Source organism: Oncorhynchus mykiss, chromosome 12 (genome assembly GCF_013265735.2).
Source record: "Oncorhynchus mykiss isolate Arlee chromosome 12, USDA_OmykA_1.1, whole genome shotgun sequence".
Lineage (NCBI taxonomy): Eukaryota > Metazoa > Chordata > Actinopteri > Salmoniformes > Salmonidae > Oncorhynchus > Oncorhynchus mykiss.
The window spans coordinates 45,712,063-45,731,017 of NC_048576.1; the positions used below are offsets into that span (position 1 = coordinate 45,712,063).

Genomic DNA, 18,955 nt, shown 5'->3' on the forward strand with positions numbered 1-18,955 from the left:
GGCCATTACAAGACATTTAAATATTTCCCCTTAAACCACTTGAGTGTTGCTTTAGGTGTATGCTTAGGGTCATTGTCCTACTGGACGGTGAACCTCTGTCCCAGTTTCAAATCACTGGAAGAATGAAACAGGCCTCCCTCAATAATTTTCCTGTATTGAGCACCATCCATCACTCCTTCAATTCTGACCAGTTTCCCAGTCCCTGATGCTGAAAAACATGGATGGTGTTCTCGGGGTGATGAGAGATGTTGGGTTTGCACCAGACATAGCGTTTTCCTTGATGGCCAAAAAGCTCAATTTTAGCCGTATCTGACCAGAGTACCTTCTTCCATATATTTGGGGAGTCTCCCACATGCCTTTTGGTGAACACCAAACATGTTTGCTTATTTTCTTCTTTAAGCAATGGCTTTTTTTTCTGGCCACTTTTCCATAAAGCCCAGCTCTGTGGAGTGTACGGCTTAAAATGGTCCTATGGACAGATACTCCAATCTCTGCTGTGGAGCTTCGCAGCTCCTTCAGGGTTATCTTTGGTCTCTTTGTTGCCTCTGATTAATGCCCTCCTTGCCTGGTCCATGAGTTTTGGTGGGTGGCCCTCTCTTGTCAGCTTTGTTGTGGTGCCATATTCTTTCTATTTTTTAACAAGTGACTTAATGGTGTTCCTTGGGATGTTCAAAGTTTCTGATATTTTTTTATAACCCAACCCTGATCTGTACTTCTCCACAACTTTGTCCCTGACCTGATTGGAGAGCTCCTTGGTCTTCATGGTGCCCCTTACTTAGTGGTGTTGCGGACGCTGGGGCCTTTCAGAACAGGTGTATATATATTGAGATCACCTGACACTTAAATAAAGTCCACCTGTGTGCAATCTAACTAATTATGTGACTTCTGAAGGTAATTGGTTGCACCAGATCTTATTTAGGCCATCATAGCAAAGGGGGTGAATACATATGCACGCATCACTTTTCCGTTTGTTTTATTTTTAAAGTTATTTTCAGATGATCATTTGAATCAGGCGTGTAGTGATAGGGCAAAAACTACAATGTGCACCCCTTTGGGTCTCCAGGAACAGAATTAAGAAATACTGAGTTAATATATTAATAAGAAAGAGAGTTCCAAACCTCTCTGCCAATATCAGCTAGTTTTCAGTTTTCCACTCAGACCACTCCCAGACAGTCCTAGCAAAATTCTTGCTTGAGAAATTGCTCTTTGCTAAGAAGCCATTTGTTTATTTTTTTACCATTTAATTTTTTTTTAAATCAGAGTAAGTTACTTAAAAATGGCTGCACATTGTCTTCGATTTAATTTGAGCATATCATGATGTAAATAAAAGTTTGGAGACTCTGTTGTTTGTATGGGGGTAGGACTGCAATTTGCAGCACTTCTGTAGAACCACCCATATAGTGCACTACTTTTGACCAGATCCCTATGGGCCCTGGTAAAAAGTAGTGCACTTTATAGGACAGGGATCATCAACTAGATTCAGCTGCGGGTCAAATCTTTCTTGAGTGGTTGGTCGGGGGGCCGGACCATAATAAATAACACAATTTAGAAGCACAAACAGATAATATTTGACTAAAACAATCATTTCAAACCTTGCTTACATTTGTAAACAATCACATTCAGAAAGTATTCATACCCCTTGAATTATTTCACATTTTGTTGTGTTACAGCCTGAATTCAACATTTTATAAATTTAAGTTTCTCACTTATCTACAAACAATTTCCCATAATGAGAAAGTGAAAAGATGTTTTTAGAAATTTTAGCTAATGTATTGAACATAAAATACAGAAATCTCTCATTTACATAAGTATTCACATCCCTGAATCAATACTTTGTAGAAGCACCTTTGGCATTGATTACAGCTGTATTTCTGGGTAAATCTCTAGGAGCTTTCTACACCTGGATTGTGCAACATTTGCGCATCATTCTTGTCAAAATTCTTCAAGCTCTGTCAAATTGGTTTTTGATCATTGCTAGACAACCATTTTCAGGTCTCGCCATAGATTTTCAAGCAGATTTAAGTCAAAACTGTAACTCGGCCACTCAGGAATATTCAGTGTCTTCTTGGTAAGCAACTCCAGTGTAGATTTAGTCTTGTGTTTTAGGTTATTGTCCTGCTGATGAATTCATCTCCCAGTGTCTGGTGGAAAGCAGACTGAACCATGTTTTCCTCTAGAATTTTGCCTGTCCCTTTTTTTTGAACTATTACTTTAGTGCCTTATTGCAAACAGGATGCATGTTTTGGAATATTTGCACTCTGTACAGACCTTCCTTCTTTTCACTTTGTCATTTAGGTTAGTATTGTGGAGTAACTACAATGTTGATCCATCTTCAGTTTTCTCCTATCTCAGCCATTCAACTCTTTAGCTGTTTCAAATCACCATTGGCCTCATGGTGAAATCCCTGAGCGGTTTCCTTAGTCTCCGGCAACTGAGTTAGGAAGGACGCCTGTATCTTTGTAGTGACTGGGTCTATTGATACATCATCCAAATTGCAATTAATAATTTCACCATGCTCAAAGGATTATTTATACCTTCTTTTTTTACCCATCTACCAATAGCAGCCCTTCTTTGCGAGCCATTGGAAAACCTCCCTGGTCTTTGTGGTTGAAATTGTGTTTGAAATTCACTGCTCGATTAAAGAGTACAGAGATTATTATTGAGGCTATAACACTTATTTTGCACACAGAGTGAGTCCATGCACCTTATTATGTGACTTGTTAAGCACACTTTTACTCCTTAACATATTTTGGCTTGCCATAACAAAGAGGTTGAATAATTATTGACTCAAGATATTTCAGATTTGAATTTTTTCCACTTTTTCCAGTTTGACATTCTGGGGCCAGTGACAAAAAAAATCTATATTTAATCAATTTTATATTCAAGCTGTAACACAACAAAATGTGGAACATGTCAATGGGTGAAAATACTTTCTAAAAAGGCACTCTATGTCTCTCTATTTCCAAAATTTAAAATCACTTGGAACTGATTTCCTGGAAAATAAAAAATAAAACTTGGGGGAGCAAATAAAACTACGCTTGGCCACCAGGAACCTTGATATAGGGAATATGTTTCCATTTGAGATGCAGCCCCAGAGTTCCTGACAGGGTCTTCTGACATCATCACCACCACCCACACTCTGCTCTCCGCTCCCAGCCAGCTGTCAATTACCGCTATCGCTACTAAGTCATCTCCCCCAATAGCACACTTTAAGGTGGAACATTAGCTGGTGGTGTTCCTGGGGGTTCTGATTGGTTGGTGAGTGTCATTGCCGTTGCTGCCAGCCAATAGGGCAGCTTTAGGGCGCCACATGTATCTAAACTATTCGTTTTGACATGACATAATGTTCAACTTAGAGAACATGGCAATACATAGTCTCTGCTAATATGATCTTTCTGCCTCGTAGCATTTTTTTTTATGGAGAAACAGAGAGAGAGAGTGAGCAAGATAAAAGAGTGTGAAACAGAGAGGCAAAAGAGAGGGAAAGACAAAGAAAAGGCAATATAGAAAGTTTGAGTAAGAATGTTACTTTCTGGTGCTTATTGAGAAAATGTTGAACTACCTGAAACCAAGTGGTTTATTTCCTACTTGTTTCACTGAATCCCACTGCAATTTAAAAGGAATTTAAGCAGGTAATAATGAGGCAATAAAGCGGTTACCAGAATTTCCAAGTAAACACTACACTCCTAGAAACAGGTTTAGATTTGTTCTTAACGGGCTTAACGGGCTACAAACGCTTGTCACTGTAGTCAACAAAATTAAGGAGATGATTGTGGACTTCAGGAAACAGCAGAGGGAACACCCCTCTATCCACGTCGATGGAACAGTAGTGGAGAGGGTAGTAAGTTAAGTTCCTCGGCGTACACATCACAGACAAACTGAATTGGTCCACCCACACAGACAGCATCGTGAAGAAGGCGCAGCAGCGCCTCTTCAACCTCAGGAGGCTGAAGAAATTCGGCTTGTCACCAAAAGCACTCAAACTTCTACAGATGCACAATCGAGAGCATCCTGCCGGGCTGTATCACCGCCTGGTACGGCAACTGCTCCGCCCACAACCGTAAGGCTCTCCAGAGGGTAGTGAGGTCTGCACAACGCATCACCAGGGGCAAATTACCTACCCTCCAGGACACCTACACCACCCAATGTCACAGGAAGGCCATAAAGATCATCAAGGACAACAACCACCCGAGCCACTGCCTGTTCACCCCGCTATCATCCAGAAGGCGAGGTCAGTACAGGTGCATCAAAGCTGGGACCGAGAGACTGAAAAACAGCTTCTATCTCAAGGCCATCAGACTGTTAAACAGCCACCACTAACATTGAGTGGCTGCTGCCAACACACTGACTCAACTCCAGCCACTTTAATAATGGGAATTGATGGGAATTGATGTAAAATATATCACTAGCTACTTTAAACAATGCTACTTAATATAATGTTTACATACCCTACATTATTTCTCATATGTATACGTATATACTGTACTCTATATAATCTACTGCATCTTTATGTAATACGTGTATCACTAGCCACTTTAAACTATGCCACTTTGTTTACATACTCATCTCATATGTATATACTGTACTCGATACCATCTACTGTATCTTGCCTATGCCGCTCTGTACCATCACTCATTCATATATCTTTATGTACATATTCTTTATCCCTTTACACCTGTGTGTATAAGGTAGTAGTAGTTTTGGAATTGTTAGCTAGATTACTCGTTGGTTATTACTGCATTGTCGGAACTAGAAGCACAAGCATTTCGCTACACTCGCATTAATATCTGCTAACCATGTGTATGTGACTTATTTGATTTGATTTAGTTGTACCCTGTAAGATACGTCCTTTGTACCTTTTTTATAGGAACATAATTGCACCCCAGTTCATACCTCAGATAGTACCTTTCTTACATATAGTCCACAAGTACAAAAGCATGCCTTTAGATAAAGTACATTTAGCCTTTAGATAAAGTAAATTTAGCCTTTATAGAGTGCCATCACAGTGAGTGCCATCACAGTGACAGAGCCACTTGTTCCTTGTAAGTGGCATAAATGTACCTCTACCATAGACCACTTAAAAACTGGTTCAACACTTCCACTCAAAGGTGGCCAAAAATAACTAACTGAAAGCAACGCCCCCACTAAGCCACGCCGCCATTATAATTACCCAGTGTGCCTTGCCTTTGAGTAAATTGTAGAGTTACCACCCATGACATGGTTGCTCAATTAGTTTGTTTTCAACCGAATATACAACTCTTTATGACAATAAATTACATCTCATAATACCTTATTTTGAGGCCTAAATTCACCCTAATACAGTGATCATTAAACTCATGGTTTACGGGCCACATCAGGCCTACAAGTAGGTTTGCAAAATTCCTGTAACTTTACGGAGTTCCTCCTTATTCCCTCCCATTTCCAGGAATTTTCCAACCAAGATCTCTAGAAAAAAGTTGCAACCCTATCTAGGATATTCAACAGTTGGAATTCTTATTAGCCCGCAACCGGTATTCAGAATGAATGCCAGAATTAGAAACATTATGAGGAGACTACCTAAGCCATTTAAACTAGAAGAACCATTTCAGTAACAGGTGCAAAAAATCCAACTAAATTAATGGATTAGTTTAGGAAAATGTATGTTATTTATCTTTGTATAGCATAAGATTAATCAATCAATGCACATGCAAAAACACAGATATTTAAAACAATTCTAAAAATCAACCTGCAGTATAGCATGCTGGGAAATATGATCATGATTATAGTACAAATCTTCCTTTTAGGATAGCACCACAGTGACAAAGCCGTTAATTTCAATTGGCAAAAGTTAATTAAGTTAATTTCAAGTGGCAAATTGTATCTTATGGTGGGTATTGAGAGTATTAAGGGTTCACAAAATAAAAGTTTGTACCCTGGAAAACAGAAATGTACCTTCACCGTAGAATGTCATGACTGTACCTTTTACATTCAAAATATTGAGTACAAAAATGTTCCATTATACTAGATTATCCACACATGTAACCTAAAAGAAAAGGTACCGAACAGTACCATGTGAGATCATTATGTGTACCTCGGAAGGTACATTGTGTATTTGGATCTATCTTTTTGTACGTCAGGGAACAATTTGTACCCTAACCGTACCCTTATTTCTAAGAGTCAGGTAAACACAAATGGTTCCTTGTAAGAAGAAAAGACAGACAGCGAGAGGACTGAGGTGTCTGGGCAGTTCCTTGTATACGTGCTAGAACCCACATGGACCTCCCCAGTCTCTGGTCTCTCTGGGTTCTGTCAGAGGTGGACATTTACATCAAAGAGCAGGTAAATGGTCACGAACACACACGGACACAGGAACAATGAATGTGCTGGTTAGACTAGAAGCCTTCATCCTAGGAGGACTCATCGGCCCTGACATCAATCTATATAGCTAGCGTGACACAGAAAAGCACAGAGGACAGCAGCAATTGTAGCCTTGATTTGATAGCGTCTTTGTTAACCTTACAGCTCTGTACAGACCATTAGGGAGACAGGTAAAGTTAACAGTTTATTGCTGTGCGCTGGGCAGAGTCCAATGCCACGTAACTCCATCATGTACTTTGATGATGAATCAGGTTATGATTGGATGGTAGATGACATCTGTCGTAAGTGAGATGTCCTTGATCACACACACACACACACACACACACACACACACAGGATAAACCTGGTTGTTATTCAAGGCACACGCCGGTTCTCTCCCTCCCGATGTCACCTCACCTCGCCAATATACTATACCAGGACAGTTTAAGCCTGACCGCATTCCACAATCACTGTGTCACTCCAGGAAAGAGCTGTCTGGGTAAGGAAAGCTAAAAGACTCAAATGGCAGAGTTCCATTCAAGATCAATTTAACAAGGATATTTTAGAGCCAGCAGTGGGAACTGAATAGATTTCTGTTAAACGTTAGCATGGAAACTATTTATTTTGGGGACAATTACATTACCTACAGAATCCTGGGTCGTATTCATTAGGGCAAACAATTGAAAACGTTTTAGAATGTAAACGAAAATAAGCCTCTCTCAAGTCCAAGGAGTGCCCACAGTTCATTTTAGTCTGTTTCTTCTATTTGGTGCCTAATGAACATGCCCATGGTCTCAGTACTTCTCAGTGAAAGAAAAGGAAGAGGAGCGGTGTCTCTGGAAACAGTAACGCTAGGATGTGTCTTATTATTAATAAAGGTTTCCAAAAATGGCTGTAAATCAGAAACATTACATAAATGCATTAAAAACAATTCAATTGACCACACATACACTACCGGTCAAAAGTTTTAGAACACCTACTCACTCAAGGGTTTTTCTTTATTTTTTCTATTTTCTACATTGTAGAATAATAGTGAAGACATCAAAACTATGAAATAGCACATATAGCATTATATTTGAGATTCTTCAAATAGTCACCCTTTGCCTTGATGACAGCTTTGCACACTCTTGGCATTCTCTCAACCAGCTTCACCTGGAATGCTTTTCCAATAGTCTTGAAGGAGTTCCCACATATTCTGAGCACTTGGTGGCTGCTTTTCCTTCACTCTGCAGTCCGATTCATCCCAAACCATCTCAATTTGGTTGAGGTCGGGGGATTGTGGAGGCCAAGTCATCTGATGCAACACCTCATCACTCTCCTTCTTGGTAAAATAGCCCTTACACCGCCTGGAGGTGTGTTGGGTCATTATCCTGTTGAAAAACAAATTATAGTCCCACTAAGCCCAAACCAGACGGGATGGCGTATTGCTGCAGAATGCTGTGGTAGCCATGCTGGTTAAGTGTACCTTGAATTCTAAATAAATCACCAACAGTGTCACCAGCAAAGCACCCCTACATCATAACACCTCCTTCATGCTTTACAGTGGGAAATCCACGTGCAGAGATCATCCATTCACCCACACCGTGTCTCACAAAGACACGGCGGTAGAACCAAAAATCTCCGATTTGGACTCCAGAACAAATGACAAATGAAATTTCCACTGGTCTAACGTCCATTGCTCATGTTTCTTGGCCCAAGCAAGTCTCTTCTTATTATTGGTGTCCTTTAGCAGTGGTTTCTTTGCAGCAATTCGACCACGAAGGCCTGATTTCACACAGTCTCCTCTGAACAGTTGATGTTGAGATGTGTCTGTTACTTCATCTCCATGAAGCATTTATTTGGCCTGCAATTTCTGAGGTTGGTAACTCTAATGAACTTATCCTCTGCAACAGAGGTGACTCTGGGTCTTCCATTCCTGTGACTGTCATCATGAGAGCCAGTTTCATCATAGCGCTTGATGGTTTTTGCAACTTCCACGTTGACTGACCTTCATGTCTTAAAGTAATGATGGACTATTGTTTCTCTTTGCTTATTTGAGCTGTTCTTGCCATAATATGGCATTTTACTAAATAGGGCTATCTTCTGTATACCCCCCAACATTGTCACAACACAACTGATTGGCTCAAACGCATTAAGAAGGAAAGAAATTCCACAATTTTACTTTTAAGAAGGCACAGTTGTTAATTGAAATACATTCCAGGAAGCTGGAATGAAGCTGGTTATGAGAATGCCAAGAGTGTGCAAAGCTGTCATCAAGGCAAAGGGTGGCTACTTTGAAGAAGTAAAATATATTTAGATTTATTTAACACTTTTTTGGTTACTACATGATTCCATGTGTTATTTCATAGATTTGATGTCTTCACAATTATTCTACAATGTAGAAAATAGTAAAATAAAGAAAAAAACCATAAATGAGTAGGTGTTCTAAAACTTTTGACTGGTAGTGCACGTGTTATGCAAGCCATAAAACTGAAATGCAAACTTACACACAATAATATTGACACAAACAAACCTACATATACATTAGAATACATTCACAGAATTGAAAAGACATTCTCACCCACAGGCACACACTCTGAAATATCACACCCACTCTCTCTCTGCTCACATCTGAGAGAAAGAACACCAAAGTCATTACTAATATTCCTGATATTACCCAATACATCACATGGTCTGCATCTCAAATGGCACCCCTAGTGCACTTATTTTGTCCAGAGCTCTGGTGAGTAGTGCGCTATATAGGGAGTAGGGTGTCATTCAGGACATAACCATGATGCCATGGAAGCCTCTGCGGGAAAAGTCCTTCTAGGGAAACCTCCCATACTATTGCTAGATGAGGCATCATCACCCTGGCAAACAAACAAGACAGCACATCAGTAGATCAGGCTACATGACTCACATTCGCCACTCAGAAGATATGGATAGTCATAAGTCTACTCTCATCTAAGATGATGATACTGAGAAACAAACTGTCATAACAAACAACATACACTCAATAACCAATGATGTAGACACACCTTATTTTGTGGTTTGGCTTCTTCCACCTCTTACATTAGTGGGGTTTTTTTTGCATTTAGGGTTTATCTTTCAAAAAAAGATAAAGCTATGAAGGAAAAAAATATTGCAATATTGTCAAAACAATAAAATATATCATCAAAGATAATATCCCGATGTAACTATAGATTTTTCCCCCTCATCACTACTATGAATAAGGCCAGTCCTCCATTCCATTTTTTTTAATTTATTATTTGAAACCAAATAAACTGATTTAGGACATAAAGGTCACAACTCATTTCACTGAAACATTGAAAAGGCTGTATAAAACCCTGAATAAATAAAATCTATGATGACTAATAAGTGGGTTTGGTTATGGCAGAGGCTGAATGCCTACATATGGATCTCAGTCTTGTTGTCATTCTCATAGTAGCGGCACTGCCCCAGGTCACACTGGGAGTACAATTGCTGACAGTGCGGTGAATAAAAATGCAACTGTAATTATTTTCAGGAGATTTTTAAATGTGCGTCTGAACAGTCATCAAAACCTGCTGTTTCTTAGAATGCAGGGTTGACTCCTAACTTGAGAGACATGCGCACATGCACATAACTCTAGTTAAGTATTACGTTTGTGTCAATGAAAGTTTTGTGTGAAGGTTTCAAGTTGTTCAGTGCTCTCTAGTCTATACCATTTTGGTACTATATTGTCAAAGATAGTATTCCTTTGCCCTCTCTGTTGGACATAGGCAAGGATGCCATCAAGTGGTCTACAGTGAGTATTGAACAAATACCTAAATTATTTCACCTCAATGTCCTTGTGTGCTTTTACCACCGGCCCTGTGTCTTGAGAGCCCAGGTCGTGTCTACACTTGACATTTACATGCGACTTCTGCTATCAGAATACGAAGACCACATTGAAAAGACAGGTCTAGATACACAAAAGTAACTGTGGTCTGATTGTGTTCATATCTAACTGACCCCTTCAGAAGGTGGTCAGGGATGCACTGTGTGCGGATTTCTCCTCAGTCTGGACGCAATCATGTTACCGAAAGCGCATACAGTGGGCGATGTCATCAGGACTCCTCCCACAAGTCTCCAGAAAACTTGTGTTTTGGGACCGAGAGGCACCTTTATTTAACTAAGCAAGTCAGTTAAGAACAAATTCTTATTTTCAATAATGGCCTAGGAACAGTGGGTTAACTGCCTTGTTCAGGGGCAGAATGGCAGAGTTTGACCTTGTCAGCTCAGGGATTCGATCTTGCAACCTTCCGGTTACTAGTCCAACACTCTAATCACTAGGCTATCTTTTCATTCTAACGTTAGAAGAAATACATTTCTAGTGTGTGAGGAATGTGTTTGCTAGCCTCAAATGCTAGCCAGCTGGCTAATATTTCGTGAAAAAAATGTTTGATTGGCTAGAGTTATGCTAACCAGTTTGCAATCACTTTAGCATTGCTTGCTAGCTACAGAGGTTAGCTGGCTAGTTAGCTACTGTCATCAGTTGCTGTTGTGTTATTATCATATTTAGCCTGGCATTTGAATAAAGCGCAGGAATAGGGAATCCGGACACACTGTGGACACATTTAAATATAGGTGTAGACGCATGACGTGTTCGGAATTCCTTGAATGTAACTACGATCAGAATACTACATCTGCATGCACTGTCAAGTTAAGACACGGCCCCAGAGGCCTGGCAAGCAAAGCTATGTAACCAATGCCACCATGGAACATCCAAGTCATATAGCTATCTTTATCTGCAGCTGATGTGCACCTTTAAATGTAAACTCAGCTAAATCACATTGCCACGAGCAGCACAGCAGATATTGAGATGAGTGAGATGCAAGACTTTTCAGTCACACACAGCATCTGTGCATGTACAAAGGTTTACTTCACGCTGTCACAGAACCAAAACAGCTGAAGATGAGCCTTGTGCGTCCACACTCGTAGTTGTGGTGGAAATTGACCCACTATTGCTGTATACTTTTGGAATATACAGTTGAAGTCGGAAGTTTACGTGCACTTAGGTTGGAGTCATTAAAACTCATTTTTCAACCACTCCACAAATGTCTTGTTAACAAACTATAGTTTTGGCAAGTCAGTTAGGACATCTACTTTGTGCAGGACACAAGTAATTTTTCCAACAATTGTTTACAGACAGATTATTTCACTTATAATTCACTGTATCACAATTCCAGTGGGTCACAGCGTGGTAGCCACTGCTCCAAAACCGCCATAAAAAAGCCAGACTATGGTTTGCAACTGCACATGGTGACAAAGATTGTACTTTTTGGAGAAATGTCCTCTGGTCTGATGAAACGAAAATAGAACTGTTTGGCCATAATGACCATCATTATGTTTGGAGGAAAAAGGGGGAGGCTTGCAAGCCGAAGAATATCATCCCAACCGTGAAGCACAGGGGTGGCAGCATCATGTTGTGGGGGTGCTTTGCTGCAGGAGGGACTGGTGCACTTCACAAAATAGATGGTATCATGAGGGAGAAAAATTATGTGGATATATTGAAGCAATATCTCAAGTTAAAGCTTGGTCGCAAATGGGTCTTCCAAATGGACAATGACCCCAAGCATACTTCCAAAGTTGTGGCAAAATAGCTTAAGGACAACAAAGTCAAGGTATTGGAGTGGCCATCACAAAGTCCTGACCTCAATCCCATAGAAAATTTGTGGGCAGAACTGAAAAAGTGTGTGCGAGCAAGGAGGCCTACAAACCTGACTCAATTACACCAGCTCTGTCAGGAGGAATGGGCCAAAATTCACACAACTTATTGCTGGAAGCTTGTGGAAGGCTACCAAAAACATTTGACCCAAGTTAAACAATTTAAAGGCAATGCTACCAAATACTAATTGAGTGTATGTAAACTTCTGACCCACTGGGAATGTGATGAAAGCAATAAAATCTGAAATAAATCCATCTCTCTACTATTATTCTGACCTTTCACATTCTTAAAATAAAGTGGTGATCCTAACTGACCTAAGACAGGGAATTTTTAGGATTAAATGTCAGTAATTGTGAAAAACTGAGTTTAAATGTATTTGGCTAAGGTGTATGTAAACTTCCGACTTCAACTGTACGTCATATTGCTGAGTCTACCTATGAATCAACTACAGATCAGCTCAGCCTCATAACAGTACATAACATTTTATTTTTACGAATAATGGTATCAGTATGTCTCACTCACTCTCCTTCACCCACCATTCAACTATGCATAGAACTATGTATAGAACTATGCATAGAGTATGTACAGTACTTCCGTCCCACTAACTCACCTCAGAGACCCAGTTGGGAAAGCTATAGTAGTCAGCTCTGGCTGGACTCAGTCCTCTGATGGCAGGGCAGGGCTGCTGGTCAGACAGCCCCATGGAGGCCAGGTCCTGGGTGAGGGTCGACTGGCTGACCAAGCGATGCCGTCGGGACAAGGGCGAGGTGGACACCATAAGGTACGCCGGACGAGTCGGCGAGAGACCCCTACTACCCCCATTGGTGTTAATACGCTCCCCAACCGGCCGCCATTTGTTGGTGGCCCCCAGGGCTCGGCTGAAGCTTTCACTGCGCCGACTTGCCTGGGGGACCTCGATCCTGGGGAGGGGTAGCTGGGCTCTCCCCCTCTCTGGCCCTCTGTGGTTGTGGCTGGGGCTGATGAGGCCCAGGTTCCTGGAGGTGGAGATGGCATACATGGAAGATGGGAACGGGAGGTGAAGAAGCTCTGATCCTCTACGGGGGTAGCTCATGGTGGGCTCATAAGTGCTGTAGTAGCCCAGGGGGTTGGAGCTGGGGCTGTACCTGGGGGTGGAGGACACTCGAGACATGCTGGAGCAGAGAGGTCAGCCACAGGGAATGATACAGCAGGGATGGATACCAAGACTGGAAGAGAGCAAGGAAGGAAGAGCATCAAGTACTGGTCTGAGGTAAAGGAGTTGGACCCCCCCTTAAGATACAGCCAATAGAGCTGTCAGCTTCCATCTAAAATCAGATCTGCTGTTTTGAACAGATGTGTATTGGATACAGGTGGAAGATACACACTTTACGTGCTACACACAAAACACACACAGACGAGGCCGAATCTCACTGACACACATAGGCCCCCCCTAAATGAGAATGGAAAACATGACACAAAAACACAGATCACGTGCACACACACACACACTGATACATTACAGATGCATGCATCACACACACACACACACACACACACACACACACACACACACACACACACACACACACACACTATATGAAAGTCCCAGTGTCACCCCTCTGGTTATGATATTCAAGACAACCAATGCGATGTCATGAGAAGCTTGTTATGTCGGTAGGCACAAATGTGCTCATTTGATAGGCTCCATAAATAACGTTACAAGGCTGACAAGGAAATCCACTGGCTGCCAATGTGCATGTTACTAATGCATTAATCAAATAAACTCAAACAAACACCTGTTGCTGTAGTCATGTCGTTGCTATAAACAATCTGAAAGACAAGAAAGAAAGCCTCGATTGGAGGGGGTAAAAAGTACCATAGCAACAGTAGTTGTCTTGTCCACCAATGTCCTTTTACATGGAAACAGATTTAAATCCAGTCGGTAACCAACGTTCGATTTACACTAAGCCAGTTAACGTTACATCATCGCAATGAGCTATTACTGTACAGTAGGCTATATAGAAGAAGTATGTTATCTCTCACCTTCGAAGGCACTTTTATGGAGTGTCCAAAACATGCATCTTCTGTGTCGATGTCAAACCAACATTTATTTTGCCCTTAACTATATCTGCACATTATTTATTCTATGTTCCACTTTCAATCAAGATAGGGATAAAGTTGCAATGTCCTTGCGCGCAGTGTACGGAGCATGAATGCATGTAACAGGTAGGTGAGGTCTATTTCTTCTTCTTCTTCTTCAAATTTGTATTGGCCGATCGCAACCAACTTAAAAGGTGCTTAGAGTGCCACCTATGGTATTGGTGTGGCCCTATTAATCTACTCCTTTTATCTAGCCCTGTGTTTCTGCATACTTTTCTGTACCCGGAATTTAGGATTCCTGAATTTGGGTTTACGAGTGTTTTGGCACAGGGTTGTGACAACTAAGGAGGACACTGTGTCCCGGTGTTGTTGCCATTCATGTTCTCCCTATTGAGTAGACTGTATCACGGTAACATCTAGATGGCTACCAATATTCGTTATTTTTTGTGCAGTCTGCTATCCTTATCGCTGGCGACACTGCTGTTACAGCTGCCCTGTGGCATGCACCCTATTTTCCAAAAACACCGCTGCTCTCGTATCAGCTTTCTCCATTCAAATCTTAGTTTAGCATTAGAATTATTCCACAAAAATGACGAAGGATCAGCTGCTAGAAAGATATCACCTATGGCTGCAAATATTATAATGCTTACACCTACTATAATAATGCACTAAATCAAGATTTGGCACATCATTGCCCACTTTTTAGGCTACACATGAAATATATTGAGACAAATTACAGACAGTAACCTATACAAGTAGTAAAATACTCAGTTGGTTGAACATTAAATGTATTTCAATATGATTGAAAAAGGCCTATTGCCTACTGTATTTATTATTTATTCCAGTCATCTCGGGTTTTAATTTGAAGCATTTTTTATATGTCTCTTGTTTGGTTCAATTGTGCTTGTAGTCAACTTTGTTCTGAAGTTATCTGTGTTAACAGAGAGGCGCATAAACCATGTGATTCTTTGTTTATTGGAGATCTTCTGTGTATAAATGACATGGGAGGGCAAAAAAAAGCATCTAACGACCCAGTTAGCTGTTCTACCAGTGGTTTGAGGCAACCAGAGATGGGCAATATTTCTGATACTTGTATTTGAAATACGTATTTTAATTACTTCTGGATATTTTGTAGTTTGACACTGGTTTGAACTACACTTCATCTTGTATTTTGCATTTTCAAAATACTGTAATATGAATTTTCAAAATACTAAATACTTTTCTATACCATTTTTTGTTTGTTGAGCCAGAGCATACCAAATATGCTCAATGGGTGACATGTCTGGTGAGTATACAGGCCATGGAAGAACTGACATTTTCCACTTCCAGGAATTGTGTACATATTCTTGTGACATGGGGCCATGCATTGTCATGCTGAAACATGAATAGCACAGTCTCTCTGTGCATTCAAATTGCCATCTTTAAATGTCCATAGCTTATGCTTGCCCATATCATAACCCAAACGCCACCATGGGGCGCTCTGTCAGCACAACGCCATACACATGGTCTGTGGTTGCGAGGCCGGTTGAACGTACTGCCAAATTCTCTAAAACGATTTGGCTTATGGTAGAGAAATTAACATTGAATTATCTGGCAAACTCTGGTGGACATCCCTGCATTCAGCATGCCAATTGCACGCTCCCTCAAAACTTAAGACATCTGTGGCATTGTGTTGTGTGACAAAACTGCACATTTTAGAGTGGCCTTTTATTGTCCCCCCAGCACAAGGTGCACCTGTGTAATGATCATGCTGTTTAATCAGCTTCTTGATATGCCACACCTGGAAAGTGGATGGATTATCTTGGCAAAGGAGAATTGCTAAAAGGGATATAAACACATTTTTGCAAACAGTTTGAGAGAAATAAGCTTTTGGTGCCTATGGAAGATTTCTGAGATATTTTATTTCAGCTCATAAAACATGGGGCCAAGATTTTACGTTTATATTTTTGTTCAGTGTAAAAATGAACAATTGCAAAGCATGCTGAATATTACTCTGATGAGCTCTGCCCCGAAACAAGGCCAATAACCCTTTGTGCTTTGCCGTTTATTTTTGGTATGTTCATTTTCACATATACACATTTGTATTTTGGTCATTTAGCAGACTTAACCTTTACTGAGAATGTTGTTGATGTTCGGGCTGGCTACATGCAAATGTATTTTTATATTTTAAAATACAAAAGGCGTGTATTTTAAGTCAATACATTGATCTTTATGGTATTTTGTGCTTGTATTTTGTAATAGTGTTTTCAAATTTTTGCCCATCCCTAGGGGCAGGCATTAGATTAGGTTTACTAGCGTTTTCAAGTACAACATTAATAATGGTGATTTTGGGAAACAGCTCGGAGATTTAACGATGCTCCTACAAAGGTTCTAAAGATGAACTTAGCCTTAAGATGCTTTTGGGAAACCGGGATCTGGAGTGTGAATTCATTGCGCTTTGTGGCACAAAAGGGAAGGGGAAAAGGACAGGAAAAAGGGAAGAAGAATTGCCTACCAACGAACGCTACAGCCATTAAAACCTCACCACTATTCCACTACTTGGTCCTATCTGATCCTACACAAGGCTGGCAGCTATCGTTCGACACACCTTGTAAGCACACTGCAGTACTTCTCTGTAACTGCCACCACAACATCTATTTTCTATGACTTACGTTCCATTTCTGCGGTACAGTTGATAACCATGGCTATAAACGCTAAGAAGCCAACCTTACTAAAATGCATGTTATTTCAGCATGATCTCATAGATCATAGATTTTGTTGCGATTCTGCCATGGGCAGATAGAACATTTGGAAATGTTATAAAACAAATCCATGCAATTCTACTCATTTTGCCATGGGGCAGAGATACATTTTTGCTGTTCTAAAGCAAGTTTCCTGCAGTTCTACACATTTTGCCATGAGGAAGGCAGAACATTTTGCAATGTTATAACAAATGTTCTGCAATTCTATTCATTTTGCCATGGGGCAGAAATAAATGTTTGCAGTTGTAAAGTTACATTCCCTGCCATTCTACCCAATTTTCAATTTTTCAGTTTTAAAATTAATTTCCTTCAATTCTACACATTTTGCCATGACTATGCCATGTTAATTACATCTGAGTAAGAATGACTAACAAATTCACTGGGGGCCGCCTGGAGGTCAGGTTGCCCGGTCCGTATTCGGCCACAATTACTACAAGCTTAGATAACTGGCTAGACTAACTTACAAGTCTAAATATTGCTAGCTGACATGACTAATTTAGGGACTGTCAGTGACTGACAACACAAGAGAAAAACTGCTGAAGCACAACCAAATTTTGAACTTGCACCTTGTGTATTATTCTATTTTAACTACCAACAGTAAGTTGAGACCCCAACTGAGTTCCTAAAAAAATATATAGTAGTAATCATTTGGGGTCTTCACTGCCTCAGCATTATACACCTTCTGTACTACTCTGATCCTGGCAACATCAACCTACCTTTCTCTCTCACCAGACACTTCTGATCTCCAGTAAAAAAAAAAATTGTTAAATGTCTTTTAGACCCGCCCATCACACGGTAGTTTGGGCAACGAGATACCCATGTCCTGCACACGCTCACCTGTAGAATTTCGTGCCTATTTATCATTCACCTGTACAAAGTCAAATTACCGGTAAGCATATTAGCATTTGTAGCACTTTCACAAATGTTTACCATATAATTAGTTGAGTTTCTGTATATTTGTTCAAATGTTTTTTTCCAACTGTGTTTTAACCCCTTTTTCTCCCCAATTTCGATCTTGTCTCATTGCTGCAACTCCCCAACAGGCTCGGTAGGCGAAGGTCAAGTCATGTGTTCTCCGAAACATGACCCGCTAAACCACCATTCAACTGAAGACCAAGGTCAGCCTGCAGGTGCCCGGCCCGCCACAAGGAATTGCTAGAGTGCGATGAGCCAAGTAAAGCCCCCCCAGCCAAACCCTACCCTAACCCGGACGACGCTTGGCCAATTGTGCGCCACCCTATCGGACTCCCGATCATGGCCGGTTGTGATACAGCCCGGGATCGAACCCGGGTCTGTAGTGACGCCTCTAGCACCGCGTTACAGTGACTTTTAACCACTCAGGAGGCCCAGAGGCCCTGAGTTTATGGTTTTATAAAATCATTGAAGCATTAATGCATGTAGGTGCAACTTTTTAAGAAACATTGACATAACAGAGACACAATGGTAATTATGAGAACCATTCAGTTTATTCTGGAAATGGTATTGCTTCTCTAAAATGGGATGGTTGCCTTTCTTGTCTTGCTGCCTTTTTTGGGTTACTTAATTATCCAAATTCAATATTTAAAGGCCATTTGAAATTCATACAATATCACATTAAAAAGCCTGTATTAACAATCTGTACATTTGTACATAATGAAAATGTTATGAAATCCTCCGATATTTTCTAAAAGAAAATTGTTATTGCTAGCTATATGGAGTTGGGTGAGCTTCCTTCTGTGTCATTCATTGTACAAAAACATTACCTGTTCACGTGCTGAGAACAGCATAGGTAGGCACATCTGGTATATTGCCATTACATTTATGGGGGGTCAATTAAAGAAGACATCCTCTTCCGCAAACCACTGGAAACCAGGACAACAGGAGAGGATATGGACAGCTTTGTGACATCAAATGGACTTTGGTGGTCAAGATGTGTTTGTATCTGTACTGATGGCGCAAAAGCCATGACAGGTAAACATAGTGGAGTGGTAACGCGGGTGCAAGCAGTTGCTCCCGACGCCACTTGGGTACACTACAGCATCCACAGAGATGCTCTTGGTGCCAAGGGAATGCCTGACAGTTTGAAAGACATTTCGGACACTACAGTGAAAATGGTTAACTTTGTTAAAGTAAGGCCCCTGAATTCTCATGT

At 40.7% G+C, this 18,955-nt stretch overlaps 1 protein-coding gene across 4 annotated transcripts in view; it reads right to left on the reverse strand.

Moving 5' to 3' along the window:
• The window catches only part of LOC110537682 (ubiquitin carboxyl-terminal hydrolase 2), a 48,944-nt gene extending 34,685 nt beyond the window's left edge, over positions 1–14,259 (reverse strand). Inside the window, exons 1-4 of one of the 4 annotated variants that reach the window (XM_036937648.1) lie at positions 14,027–14,248; positions 13,780–13,813; positions 13,129–13,209; positions 12,615–12,999 (exon numbers count right to left, since the gene is read on the reverse strand). In XM_036937648.1, the coding sequence (XP_036793543.1) occupies positions 12,615–12,999; positions 13,129–13,154 (411 nt within the window). In that variant the 5' untranslated portion in view covers positions 13,155–13,209; positions 13,780–13,813; positions 14,027–14,248. Of the gene's footprint in view, positions 1–12,614; positions 13,210–13,779; positions 13,814–14,026 lie in introns of all 4 variants that reach the window. The other 3 variants (XM_021623909.2, XM_036937647.1, XM_021623908.2) reach the window with 3 other exon arrangements.
• Positions 14,260–18,955: the final 4,696 nt, after the last annotated feature.